We start from the raw sequence: 14,914 nt of genomic DNA, 5'->3' as shown, positions 1-14,914 counted from the left end.
AGTGGAGCTGGTCAAAAACCCGCTAATTATTTTTTATGGGAAATTTTGTTTAAATAATTTTTGTTGAAACTTCCTTTGAGAATTGTTTGTTTTGGTAAAAGAAAAAAACAAAACAAACCCACACCCCTCTCCACCACCCAACAGTTTCAACTGTCAAAACCATTTTTCAGTCAATTGTTTCTGATGGAAAATTTAGAAAACGGGGTTTTTTTGGTGAAAATTCTTTCAAGAAAGGTAATTTTTCATCAAAATTCTGCTCCCCCAGAACCATTGTGAGCAGCTCTAGCACTTGGACACAGCCCTGGCCTCACAGAAAAGCCTGTTTGCAAAATTAATCTGGTTTGGCCTCACAGAATCCTTCACTCTTGTCAGAATTTCCCACTAAGCAGCTAAAGTGCCGACTCCAGGCAGTGCAAACCCCTCCCTCCGCCCCCCCACTCACTTACCCGACTATCTTCACACCACATACAAAAAGCTCCTTTGTAGGAAACAAACACACGGATGGCAGCCAAATGAGGCCACAACTTCACAAGAGTCAAAGAGGGACTGGACATTTATATGGACAGCAGAGCACCCTCAGTTTCCATAATTGCACAGATTTTGGCAGGGATATTAAATCTTGTGCTTCGGCATTTAAACCGATCTCTAACGACTAGAGATTAGGATGAGACCTAATGTGGGAGATGGATTATCCCACATCTGGCGACTGTGATGTTCTTACAGCTTTCTCTGAAGCAGCTGATCCTGGCCACTGGCTGACAGGACACTGGGCTTGCTGGACTTTGGGTTCTGATCCAGCCATGGCTAATCCCTTAGACACATTCGGTGTGAAGTCTCACCTTCTGCTTCTTGCGCAGAATCACCTTCACTCCATCCACAGAAACGATGATGCTCACTTTCTTCTTCTTGATGTTCTTTGCTTTGAATTCATACTAAGGGAAAAGAAACCCGAGTTAGAAGAGATTTCAGGTCAATAGTTAACACCTGGGATGGACTTAGACAAAACAGGCAATTTTAGCCTAAATTTTATTTTAAAAAAATCTAGTTCTAGCTGAAGGAGGAGCCATTTTGTGCCGCTGAGGGAAGCGTGTTCAAAAGGCACACTGGCAAAGGCTTCTTTGTGTGTGTGTGTGTGTTTTTAATTAAAAATGACCCTTGTTGAGGAGACAAACTGACCTTGACTTTGGTGGGCTATTTTCAAAGCCCAAAGTTTCCTCAGCTCTTAATGGGACCTGAGCACTGAAAATCTGGCCACGAATGCCATGTTCTTGAGGCCTGTGGCTGGAACATGAACGTTGGCATCTACCTGAGCAGACTCTGGAACTGACTGGTCGACTCTCACTTGCGTGTGATTGCCAAGCCCGGGAGAGGGTACCAGTGGAGTGTGGGGGAGGGAAGCACTTGGTGGATGGGTTTTGCTGGTGCTAATGACTAGTTAAATGGCAAGTGACATAAATGGGCTTTCAATGCAGGGAGAAGACACAGCACACATCGTCTGGATAAAGTCGGGGGAGGCACTGTCGTCAGAGAAGGGGGCAGCAACCAGAACCTGCTGGCATATGGAAATTCCGTTGGTAGCAGTTAAAGTGCTGGCAAATCCAGCCTCTGTATCAAAGGGTTAACTCAGAGGGATTTGCCTGCAGGATAAGCTAGGAACTGATGACTTCTGGCAGGTCCATTGTCCTTGGGTTTGGGCACTGCAGTGCACAGCGCAGGACCATTCGGAGGGAGGACCATAGGGGCAGCAAAAATGCAGTCATCTTGGCTATTAACATAATCGTATCCACTTCGATGGGCTCAGTATCCCTGACACACTTCAGGCTCCTATCTGCATGCTCCTGCTGAATGCCACTTATTTTAAAAATTACGGAGTTTGTTTTTTAAATATTGCCCTTGACAAAAGCTAAGGAGCAAGCCAAGAGACAGCTAGACCGAACATCCACGAGTTTTGTGTGCAGACACTTACATCACGGACCCAGTCCTTACGCCCCCATTCTGGGCTTGGTTCTGAGCTGCTAAATATTTTTACACAGGATTTAGCTGGCCCCGTATGAACAATGGACTCCATGCATGGGCCAGACCCTCAACTGCTGTAAACCAACACAGCTCCATTGAAATCGGTGTAGCTTCAGTGATTTAAGCTGGCTGACAATCTGGCCACATGCATTTATTTAAAAAAATACTCTGGATTAACTTGGTGTAAGAATTACTGTTGGTTGACAACAGTGAGAATAAATTCTTGTTTTAATAGTCTAATAACATAAACTCAGCTGTAATTGAGCTGGTGAAATCAGCAAGGGAGCCATTGCAAGGATTGCCTGACAGCCATAGCCATGTAAACAGCAGCAGTGAGGCTGTGAACATTAATGTTACATACACTTCAAAATTGCGCAAGATCCTGCAAGAGTCACGGAGGCCCCGATGCAGGCGCATCCGTCTTGATTCTGGGTAGTATCCAGATGCTGGCAATGCATTCAAAGGCAGCCCTGCTACCCCCACGGGCTCTCCCGTCTCCAAAGGGGATGTCCCTCCCCTCCTTACAGGTCCTACTCCATTTTCATTTTAAAAGGGGAGAGATTTTAAACTGTTGGTTTTTTTTTTAAAAAGGCAAAGGAGTCATGCCTCGCTAATTTGCAACTCAAAATAGCAAGAGACACGACCCAGGCCTGAGGGCTAGGATTTGTTTTTTCCCTGTATAGGGTACGGTGAGATTGCCGCAGTGGGTCAGTCTGGACATTGTTGTTTCTGAAATTGCAAGATCAGGGTTGGGTTGTTTCTCATTTTTCTTAAAATTCAGACTAGGGTGAGCCCAGAAGGGCCTTTGTGGCACTGCAGGTAGAACCAGGCCGTGGGCGGGGACACGTCATGGTCACCTCCTGGGCCAGCCTGCTACCCCAAGCACCTGGCTGGGCAGAAGTAGCTTCTGCAGTTGGGAGGGGGCAGTTCTTGCATACCCAATCAGTTGCTCTGTCGCCACCAGTGGAAAGGGGGCGGAGGGCTCAGGTAGTTCTGGGCACTCTGGGGCACCACATGTTGCTTGGACTCAGCCCCAGTGCGGAGAGCGGTGGAGCCCCTTCCCACAGCCAGAACTAACTGCGAACAGACTCCCAGAGGGATTCTGCAGCATATTTCATGGAATTCTAAAATAACAGGCACTGGTTCCTCCTATTACTTTGGTAGAAGGATTCCTGGGCTGCCATTCCAGGTCCTCATCGTTTCCTGGTCCAGAGGGTCAGTTTTGAACACACGTATTCTAGGCACAAAGGGACTGCCATACTGCAGGGGCCAAGCCCAGACACAGTAGGCAGCCATGAGATAACCTGCCCCCAGAGAATGTTACCTCCTAACTGTGGGTCTGGGTCTCACTATGATCTACAACAGTGCTTCTCAACCAGGGGTACGTGTACCCTGGGGGTACGCAGAGGTCTTCCAGGAGGTACATCAACTCATCTAGAGATTTGCCTAGTTTTATAACAGGCTACATAAAAAGCACTAGTGAAGACAGGACAAGCTAAAATTTCATACAATGACTTGTTTATACCGCTCTATACACTGAAATGTAAGTACAATATTTAAATTCCAATAGATCTATTCCATAATTACATGGTAAAAATTAGAAAGTCAGCAGTTTGTCAGTAACAGTGTGCTATGACAGTTTTGTATTTGTATGTCTGGCTGCATAAGCACATTGTTTTTATGCGAGGTGTAACTTGGGGTACGTGAGACAAACCAGACCCCTGAAAGGGGGACAGTCATCTGGAAAGGCTGAGAGCCACTGATCTACAAGAGCAGACGGAGTGGAGAAGCCAGGCAGTTCCCTTACTGAGGTGCCATGAGTGGTGAGAGAACCCCTGGTGAAAACCACATTTTCAGTGCTGGAAGCTCCCGAAACAGAGCCACACCTGCCCAGGCAAGGCCCACGAGAAGACTATGTCTCACGGCAGGAGGGTGCAGTGGTTAGAGCAATAGCTGGGAATGGGGATACCCAGGTTCAATGGCCTGCTCTGCCACAGATCCCCTCTATCACACTGAGGCTGTCACTTGCCAGGCGAAGTCCCTTAACAAGTGTGAGGTGCTCAGATGGGGCCAGCTAAACACCCTCACTGGAGTGTGGACACCTTGCATCGACACGTGCATGTGGTACCTAGGTTCATATATAGCTCAGAGCAGCGAAGTCTCTGAGCACCTACTGCAGAAAAGGAGCCTCCGAAACCCATTACACACCACATCAGGCTCACAGCCAGAAACATTAGGTGGCCTTCCTGTCTATCAGGCTTCTGCTGCTGCTGCTCATAAAATTCCAGCACTTCACACTGTTTATGGCAGGCAAGCCCTGGATAAGATGTACCCTTCTGATCTCTCCATGCATTATTACTCTGAGACAAGCTGTTTAAAAATCTAGCTGCAGCGCGGTAGCATGCGAAGCAGGAGCTAAAGTACAAGACGGGCGTTTGTGTTTAAATGGAGGTATGAACGTTAATGGTCGCAGAGGTGAGGGATGAAAGCCCTGGCGTGAGTCGTAATTCTGGCAGAAAGTGCAAACTCCTTCCACAGTCACTCAGTCGCTCTCTGCACGGCCAGCTAGTGCAACCCTCCTCCCCCTCCTGCAACTCAAGCCTGACCCGCAGCTCTACTCTGCTGGTCCAGCACTGGGCTGCCCCACACTGCTCTGCAATGCTGAGATCCTGTCCGCTGCTAAATGCCTGGCTCCATTTATTTTAGGAATATAGCTGCAAAGTAGGGAAGGGAGGGAGGACAAGCCAATCATGAAGCAAACTGTTCAGACTTCACTCACCGGACCCGGATTTGGCTCTCTGGCTATGGATCTACCATGTGTTGGCATGTGTGTTAGCTAGTACCGGTTTCCTCACACTGGCTGTGGCCATTCCTGTTCCCACCTGGCTACAGCCTTCCTGCTGGATCACCTCTAATGGGCTAGTGCACAATGTATCTCTCGCACAGGGGAGGCGACAGGTCTCCAGTGACAGGCAAGATGCAGCACAGCAGGGAAGCAGCATTAGCCTGGCTTCGAAATAATTAAAACTCATTGGGCCTTGAAGTGCATCTCCAAGGAGTGAAATCCTTCAAAGCCCAAGAGGCATGAGGATGGCACTGCCATTTTGGGCCACTTCGCATTGGGAATGAGCTATGCCAGCTGGGCAAGAGAGATCAGCACTGCAAAGGGCATGTCTAGGAGAGGTCATTACTATCCCATTAAAAAGCTGCACACCAACTCTTGTCAATGCTTCTCTTTCAATCTCTGAACACAAGAGGCAGATGGGATCCAATTGCAGAGTCATTTATTCACTTCCTTTCTAGTAAGAATCAATGGTGTTATATTGTAATTAAGCATTTATATTTTTTATCTGGAGGAAAAAGCAAATGCAAAAAAATTCCCAAACTGGACTCAAACTAGTATGTTTTATAACCTAGCAAAGATGAAACGCTCGGTGTGTAAACAAACAGAGAAGAACGTAGATGGTTCATTGGTTATCCTTACATTGGCTTCTAAGAAAGGGGTCAATGTTCCTTGCATTTTTTTTATTTTATTGAATCAATTTCTGTGTCCTCCTCTACCCCCCAAATTTGCCAGTGGTACCGAGGACCAAATTCTATTCAGCAACATGGGTTTTCTTTGCTGACTTCCAGGTTTCAATAGTTAGTCTTTTTGATGATCATGCAGGGTGGGGTAGAAATACCTTTGGATATTAATGATTCTGAAGATGCCCCTAGGTTTGGGAGATTCCAGGGGGAGACTGCACAGACAAGGGTCTGTCTGATCTAAAGAACCTACATATGATGCTTCAAAGAAGAGGCAATGCCTCTTTCTGGCCTGCTTTCTTGTCATTTAGCAGCTAAATTTTATTCTATTTAGAGACAGTCAAACCTGCCTGACCTGGAATCACTCTGTAACTGCTTTAAATCCCTTTGTGCAATGCCTTGCTTTGCATAAGGACCTGCACACTCTTGGTGTGTAATGTTAACTTACCAAGAGCTAAAAGCTGTATGAGTAAAAAATGTTAAAGGAGCCGCATAATGCATATTTCATCTGCTAATTCCACTCAAGTAGATATAAATTACATATGCAGATACTGGCTTCTATCTGCTGATGAAAGAGATGGGTTAATGCACATTTGAAATCACATGCAGTATCCAGGGCTAGGAATAACTTGCATGTATGGAGAATTATTCGAGAAAGCAATTCTTAAAGTGCCTTAATTACTCCAGGTATTGGGGCCTTTATTATGTAAATGAAAAACCATGATAAAATGGAAAGGTTTGTGGGTCTTTGGAATTGACTTGGTCTCTGCGAGATGTAGCCTCTCCGTTAGTAAAGAGCAGCCAGAAGAGAACCCCCAGAGCCAGGAATGGCCAGGATCACTGACATAACACCTGAGGTTTTGTCATCCTCTCACAGCTGTCCCATTAAGAGAAAAATGTTTCTGAAGCAGAGATGCTTGGGCTCTTTGGAGCAGGAATACAAGAGAGCCTGCAAACGCCTCTCCACAGAGACCAGATCATAGCACTTGTTCTGAGCCAGAAGCACTAGCATTTTCTGAACGATCGCTCAAAGGCACTGCAGTCATGAATGTCTATCTGATTCTCTGTCAGTTACAAGGACTTCAGCTAGCTATTGGACTACAGTGGTGGTTCCTCTGCACTTCAATTTGAGAGAACTGCAGCTCCCCTGTCCGATCAATTTCATAGCAAAAAAATCTAAAGGTACAAACTCCATATTGTCATTTACAGTGTGGTACCCCAAAAGGCCCAATCAGGGATGCTGTGCTGGGCCCTGCACCAAAGGTCAGGCAAGGGCCTTCCCCCAAAGAGTTTACAATCTAATCTCATACAGTCACTGCCACTGGGTTGTAGCATCCTTTGAAAGGAGTACAGAACACTTCAGGAAGGGAGTCTAGAAGAACCCTCTGTCCAGATAACACTGCAGAGGAGTCTACGGAGGCAGGCTGCAATTACCCAAATGGGAATTCAGCCCAGACAGTGAATGGGGAAAAAAATGCCACAGGATTTTTAATATGACCAGCACCTTCATTTTAGGTGTCAGGCGAAAGACAGTATTTCCAGCATCAGTGTCTCACTGATTCTAAAGAGGGAAATGGTTTGGATATAGGATTACGGCTGAGCAAAGTCCCACCCCCACCTCCCACCCTGTTGAATAACCAGGATTTTCCTGTGGGATTTTCTGTCCAAACAGTAGCAGGACTAATCTTATTTAGCTCCTAGAGATCCAGATCACAGCTGAGGCTGGTGTAGCTGCAGATTTAGCTTTCAAAGAACTGGGGTACAGGGAGCTAGAATGTACATTTAAAGTTAATACTGTGGCATGTGCCCACTATTTCTCAACCGTAAATGGCTGTTTCTGGACCCTTATGTTCTAGAAAAATAAATAGCTCCACCTCCTTCCCCAAAACACACCTTACTAGAGACTGCAGGTGAAGTAACAGACCCAGGAAGTAGATGGAACTCTGACCAATTCTGCTCCACTGACAGAACGGCTAGTCACAGTATCCCACTTGCGTGGCTTGCGGAACATCTATTGCATCCTTCTGCTCCTAAACTGGATGCAGCAAGTAGCTTATCTATGCAACCTAATGAGGTACCTTTCCCTTCCACAGCAATTGCAGGCTGGAGCTTCTGAAGCTGGGAGAGTGTCTCTGTAAGCGTTAATAATGCAGGGAGAGTGAGTATTTTCAATGTATGGAACATTACTTGTTTCAAACTAAATTTGCCTCCCTCACACATGGAGGCCATGTTCGCGCTCTCTGTGTTCATCTCAGTATTGCTATTAGAAGCGCTGACCCTTGAAACTGATGTGATTAGAAAACTAAACTCTACTTTTTTATTTTTAAATATCCCATGAGTTTCCCTCTCAGCATCTTAGCTAGCACAGACTTAGAGCATTACCAGCGCACCAGACCTGCCAAGGGGTGGCGGGGGAGTGAAGGGCTTTGGTTCTTCCCCCTTTCACAGCATTCGACTGTCCCAGCCCCATGTATGGCGAGCAGTCAAACATTCACAGGAAGTTGGCATGTTTGAATGTAGCTGAGCACAGTCTGGGCCTGTGCTCCCAGTAACTGGGCAACATGTAAACAATACCTATACAGATCGCTGCTGATTAGACTGTCCTACCTCCCGTCCAGTGGAAAAATGAGGATTTATGATCCTCGGAAACATAAAAGTGGCCACTGGAAAGCAGAAAACGAGCAGGGAATACACTGGACGAGGGGGATGTTGGCAAAATATCCTGTATACGCTTTTTTTCAAATTTAACTTTGCCCATTCTTCATCTGACTTATCCCAGAGCCTGGGGTTCATTCCCCACATAAAGCTCTCTGTCAGACCTACCCCTGCTCTGCCTGGATAACTGCCCCTGGGGCTTACTGTCACAGTGCAGGGCTAGCTACACTCTGTCCCCTCGCAGGCCTCTCAGAAGGCGCCAGCCGGGTGTCAGGCCTTGTGCCTTTACTGCTCCTGTGGTGGAACTTCACAGACCTCCCACTCTCACACTGGGCACCAGGTATCCACTCTGCTTACCCTGCAGGGCTGACTGGGTTCGGACACTTGGGGTTCTTCGCGTCAGCCATCTATGACTAATGACAAATACCATGACCAGACAGCCTTCTCAAACCAAAGGGTCCAACAGTCTACATGCATGCCTGTCTTCCCTGAAGGCCTACCATCCTGTGATGGTGACCTAATCAAGCCTAGCTTCCCCAGAGGACCCCAATGGGGCGCTGGATCTCAGTCTCATTTCCCATGAGTACTCAACCTCTCTTCAGAGGGACCCTATAAATCCTGCCACAGTTCCTTTGTTCTTCCATGTTCCAGGCCTTTTCCTGTCCTGGTCAGAACTACTTCTGTAGGCTGGCTGGAGAGGAGGTAAAACCATGACAGCTAATAGTTCTGGCATTGTTCCTTAACAACTGCTTAGTGTTTGTTGAGGGGTGATTATCATGAGCCATTCTTTTCCTTCCTGCCTGTTTTCCCAGCCAGCCCTCTGCTGAGTTAACCCCATTTACCATAAACATCCCAATAAATAGACAACATACAGTATTAACAAATTATTACAGAGCACCTCCAAATCCATAGGCCCCATATGGGAAGAACAAACAGGAGCATCTTGCCCCCCTTAAGGAAGGACTGTAATCCCTCAGCACTTCTTGCTAGTTCAATGGAAGCAGGCGGTCCTACAAACAGCCTTTTGCTCTGTGCAGTCAGCTCATGGAAATAAGTTGTGTGGGCAGACGAGCAGCAGGCAGGTGGGTTTCTGGGACAGGCGTGGGATCCCCATGTGCCGTATCTTCATCCCCTTTGCCGGGGATTCCACTTCCAACCAAAATTCACAGCTAGGCTTGGACCCACTAAAAAGCCTCATGTTTATGCCAAGAACAAGCCCAGCGTGGGCAGCTTCACCCGCCACAGCCCTGGTCTGCCGGGACTGCTTTGGGGCCTTGGCTTCTCCAGCTTTCCCACTGCTGCTAGTATCAGGAGGGGCATTTCGACCTGTGTCACCTAGAGCTGGTCCAGAGCCAGAACCCTACCGATGCTAACACGAGGGGAGGGGCTGTGGCGGTAGAGTAATGGTGTGGGAGCCTGAGCACAGACACTGTCTCAGGAGTGAGAGGGAATCTGGATTCCAAGCCCAGAAATTCTCTGGCCCATGTCACCCACGGGTCTCAGAGCTCTTTAAATAGGTGGCTGCGCAATGCTTCTGTGAGGTAGGCAGCGGTTACCCCTTTGAAAGGTGAGGAAATAGAAGCATAGACAGATCTAGAGCTGGTAAGTGGAAGTAACAACAAGACAGTCAAACAGCTGTGAAGGGAACCCAGGAAACCTGAGCTCCAGTCCCTTGCTCGAGCCAGCCGCCAACCCTCCATCCTTAGCCTCACTGCCAAGCCCGTCCCCAAGGAGCCAAGCAGAGTCTCTGCAGATGTCCATCCACGAGGAACTGGACTGCCAGCACCAGCTCTTGTCACATGGGCTACGAATGGATATGCATGGGCATCTGAGCAGGTGAGAGAGAAGCAAAAGCCTGTGCAGTCCATTCCCCACTCACAAGCCAGCCAGTCCTGCATAGCTTGTGATTATTATGGCCAAACGGACATCCTATTGCATGGAAACTTATGTGAGGAAGAGACTGGGCTGCAGCATGTACAATCACCTTGGAGCATTGGAGAGTCCAATTAATGATTATTGGACTGGAGTGTTTTGGTTCAAGCCAATACCTGCTGAACCCAAAGCTGCGGGTGACTGCAGACTGGGTTTGCCCAATTCACTCTGAGGGGTCCAGTGTTGCAAACTCCTGGGATTAAGGCGGTAGAACATTTTGCCTTTCCCAAAGCCTCCAGCTTGGCATTCCCAGCAACATTTTGTTTCTAATTGATCTGACCCTCGGGTTTTCTTGGCCCTGAGCCCAGTGACCCTTAAATGAGCAGGTCATTTTGGTCAGGCGGAGGCAGTTCATGTGCTCAGCTTGTAAATGCAGCTCTGAGACTTGCTTCTTGAAAGCTGCCTGTAAAAGGAAGCAACAGCTCAGTACAGCTCCTCTTAATTCAGCCTTTTGCCATACTTCAGATCCTTGCCCAGTGCCAGGGATTTTCCATCTCCCTTAGGGGCATTGTGCAGGGGGCAGAAAAGCTTCTGCCAGCAGTTATAGTAGGTACATTGGGCACATTCAGGGTGAAATCCACCCCGGCCACTTCCTGTTAATTCATATTTTGGCCTTAGAGACAAACCAGCCTCCTGATGGGGTGCGTGTGCAGGTGTGTGAAGCCAGAATACAGCTCCCAGAGTTTTGCAAAATTCTCCTACACAGCAGTACAGACCGACCCCCTCTCTCGCAATACAAGTCTGGAAGCCACAACCAACACAGTTCGTGGACAGCAGAAGGCCAAGTTGTGGATCAGGGCCTTCCAGAATACACACCCTCCTTTCACCAGCTTTGCTGCTGAAACTGCACTGAAGAAGGGCACTGCCAGCTGGTTTCAGCCCAAATATCTAAAGGAACCTCCAAAATCCATTCCAGAAAACATCAGCCCGTGTTACTGCCAAAGCCTTCCCTTAGCTAGTGCCTAAGTGCGGCTTTAGGTCTGAAAACAGATCCTGTAGAAACACTGCACTGCAAACACCTTCTCTATAGGAAAGGGGCCTGCTCTGCACAGCTCAGCAGAATCCCTCCAAGATCCTGAGCAGCTCCTGCTTTCAGAAACACCCAACCTCAGAATCCAAAAGCAACCAGAAAGTGACTGATCCAAATACTTCCTGCTGAAACAGAGGTTTTCTGTCATTTGCAAACACGGACCCTCGCAGCACCTCTCTGAGACACGGACACATTACCCCATTTTACGGTTTTGGAAACCACAACACAGTGGCTTGCCAAAGGCCCACTTAGCAAGTCATGGCAGAGCTGGGACTAGGAGTTGGGAGTTCCTGGCTCCTGCTCACGTGTTTACGATCACACTGCTCTCTTGTACAGCGGGTGCAAACTTGCTATTCCCCAGAAGAGTCCCATCCTCTAATGTCTGTCATTTAATTACATTAATGATTCCCTGTGATGTCCAATGCCCAGCACCCTGGGGTAATCAGGGCTGCATGGCATGGCATCTCAATTCATGTGTGCTCTGCCTGAGAGCTCATGCAAAGCCTCAGACAGATCTGAAGAGAGAAGCTCAGCTGCTCCTTACAGAGAGGAAGGAAAAGCCAGTGGGTTTGAGATTAAATTAAAAGCAGGAGAAATGTAAGTAAGCATCCTCCTAGGTCCGCTCCCCTGGGGTGGAGTTCAGGCTGTTAGTAAAGGTTTACCCTGTGCTCCTGGGAGAGGGGGGTTGGGGATTGTCAATCATTTACATTTCATGGCAAGGGAAAACCGATAGGGGGTTTTTTAAAAGGGGGCTGAAGAAACTGGAGATAGCCAGGCCAAATGAACTGTGACAGCCTGTACTTGAGTTCAGTCTTTAAGCATCTGAAAGGCAACAATTATTTCTCCTCTAAAGAACTTTCTTCCCCTCCCTTGACAGTCTCCTGGAAAAGGCAAACACTGTATGTAAACAGTTTGGGAAAACAGGAGGAGGTCCTACCCTGGACTGAGGGGGTTAATAGCGAGGAGCACTGTGATGAGCTCTCTGGTTGCAGCAAGGTGGGGGTGTCAGTCTGACCTTGGGGGGGTCAGAGAAGAGAACTGTTTCCAGGCACACCAGATCTTCCCTTCTTCTCTGTAACGAGGCTGAGGGGAGCCTGCCTGTCTGGGCTATGAAGAGCATTCAGATGGGCACACACTGCAAACCCTTTCTTTTGATCTGGTGCTCTCTGGCTTCAGTAGATCTGGTATTAAGAAAACTCCTGCCCTCTGGGTGTTTCACGCAGACGGCCTCTCCTGCCGCCAACCCCATCCACCTGGAAGGGGGGACAGCGAAGGCAAAAAGGTGTGCCTGGAGCCCAAACCCTTGGCGTTGGTCCAAAGGACGTGGGCAGTGGGTGCTCTCCCAGTGCAGGGAGCTGCCAAGGGCACACAAGGGGGCAGAGGTGACAGCTCCGATTGGAGGTTTTCATTCCTAACCACGTGTGCTGTTTGGGAACAAAACCCCTTCACCCGCTTTAGAAAGGGATGGGATAAAAGCAGCCTTTTCCTGGCTGCCTTGTTGCCAAAGAGATTCAGCAGCTTCTCCCCCAGTGACCCGAGTGGCCGCACAGCCCAGTGCAAGGTGACATCATCTGCCCTTTGGGGCCTCTCCAACAAAAGCACCATTATGTGACTGTCATCTCCAGGAGCCCCCCATCGTGCCCAGGTTTAACAGGGAGCTTTCCCACACACAGCTGCTCTGTTGCTGGGGTGGGCCAGGCCCAATTCACCAGGGCAGCCCAGCGCCATTCACTCACTGAAAGGGAACAAGGGCACCTTTCCTGGCTGCCGTGCTATCCTGGCCCTGCCTTTCCTCTCGCTGGGGACAGCCGGGCCAAAGGCAGGGATGAAAGCCAATGAGCCCGTCACCTCTAGACAGGGCCGCCCAGAGGATTCAGGGGGCCTGGGGCAAAGCAATTTCGGGGGCCCCTTCCCTGTCTCAGACCTCAGACTTCAGACGTTCTCGTGGAGGCCCCTGTGGGGCTTGGGGCCTAGGGCAAATTGCCCCACTTGCCCCCCCATGGCGGCTCTGCCTCTAGAGCCCCAGTTCAATCCAGCCCAGGGACCGAAAGTTACCCTCCAGTAGCTGGTGAATCAATCTGGCCTATCCCAGAACCACCCCTTTCCTGGCTTCCCAGCTGAGATGGCTACGCGGTGACAGGCCCATGGAGACTCATCTACCCTCTGCCCACAAAAGAGCATCCGGACCCAGTCAGGAGGGAGGCCCGTGGCAGGGAAGCTGCCCTCCTGCTGCTAGCACTGTGCCTGCTCAGGCCTTTGTGCTTCAGGGCTGTCCGCACGGGACCTTTCACCAGGGCAGGGCTGACGACGAGAGACAAGTACTGGGGGGAGAGTGCAGGGAGCCTGGGCGAGGCTGCTACAGCATTGATACCCACGTCGGGTGGGTTGGAGAGGAGGGCTGCACAGGCGGCATTAGCCGGCATCTCATAAATTGTCCTGTGGAGCCTGAGGAGCATGTGGATCGCTTGGCATCTTTGGCATCAAAGCAGAACAGGCTAGTTCTCTGCCAGACGTGAACTCAGCAGCTTCTCCTGTGAGTAGAGAATCCACGCCGGGCCAGTACGTGTGCAGCAATCTCGACTTTCCAGACCGGTGGAGAGCACTGAAGGACTGGAGTTTGGAAACACCCCTTTGCTCTCTCTGTACTGGAATTAGACTTTCACTCTCTTGCACTGTGCCCCATCGATCAAACACTAGACCTGGCTAGCTGTCATTGCAGTCTGAGTACCAGGCTGTTCCGGGTTTATATACTGCACCCACTTCCACGGATTCACAACGCCTGCTGTTTTCAGCGCGTGGAGATCCAGGCGGTCTGTGTGGACTCATGCCCCCCCCCTCCCCGGAGAGCTGTTCAGAGGCTTCACGGTACCCTTCCTCCTCCCGGTGGATGGGGACAGCCAGGAGTATTCATTAGTACTTGTACTGAGGTTGTGGCTTGAGGCGCCTGGCCAGGGATCAGGTCCCCACTGTAGCACACATGCATAAATGGAGACCGTCCCTGTCTCAAAGAGCTGATACGCTCTAAAGACACAGCAAGAGATGCTAATCTGAGGAGAAGCAGATCGGGTTCACCTCACCCAGCCCCTTGAATGGATGCTGCTATCTGTAGGCTGTGATGCCAGCCCGTCCCAGCATTTCTCTGTGAATGGGGACTCAGCGGAGCCCAGCTCAGTGCAGGGAGAACAGCTCATCTCTGCCGCTTTCTGGACACGTGGCACTTCATGCTCTTGCTGTCCTTTTGGCCTGTGGTGTCTCCTTTGGCACCACGCGTTGCACAAATGGCAAGATGTCAGGTTTGATGCTCTTGCAACTTTAACCCTAAATATTCAAACAATAAAAGCCTAAATGACAAGAATACGCCCGATTCCCCTCCCACAGGATGGGACAGTTCCATGGCAAAGCTCAGGCTACAGGGCCATGCTCCGCATTGGCGCACGTGGGAGGAGGATGGGCTTGTGGTTAGGGCATTGTGTTAGGACTCGGGGGCTCTAGCCTCCCTGGGTGTCCTTGGGCAAGGCCCCTGATCTCTCAGGGGCTCAGTTCCCCGTCTGAAGAGTGAGAATAACTGTCGGTCTTGTCTATTTAGAGCGTTAGCTCTTTGGGCCCAGACCGTCCCGCACTCTGTGTTTGTACAGTGCCACTGGCCCAAGTTCCTGTTTCTCCTTCCAAAGCTCTCTCTGTCCAGTCAGTTCCTCTCCCCTCTCACATTGTGCCCTACAAGCCCAGTCACAGGGCGACATGCTAGGCAAGATGTGT

General features: G+C 49.4%; 1 protein-coding gene across 1 annotated transcript in view; it reads right to left on the bottom strand.

Moving 5' to 3' along the window:
* LOC144276098 (carboxyl-terminal PDZ ligand of neuronal nitric oxide synthase protein-like) overlaps positions 1-14,914 on the bottom strand; it is a 56,959-nt gene that overhangs the window by 14,667 nt on the left and 27,378 nt on the right. Inside the window, exon 3 of the mRNA XM_077835955.1 lies at positions 840-932. Within this exon, the coding sequence (XP_077692081.1) occupies positions 840-932 (93 nt within the window). The remainder of the gene's footprint in view (positions 1-839; positions 933-14,914) is intronic.

Source organism: Eretmochelys imbricata, chromosome 16, assembly GCF_965152235.1.
Source record: "Eretmochelys imbricata isolate rEreImb1 chromosome 16, rEreImb1.hap1, whole genome shotgun sequence".
Taxonomy (NCBI): Eukaryota; Metazoa; Chordata; order Testudines; family Cheloniidae; genus Eretmochelys; species Eretmochelys imbricata.
Note: the sequence above shows the minus strand (reverse complement) of the source record. Positions and strands in the feature narration are given on the sequence as shown.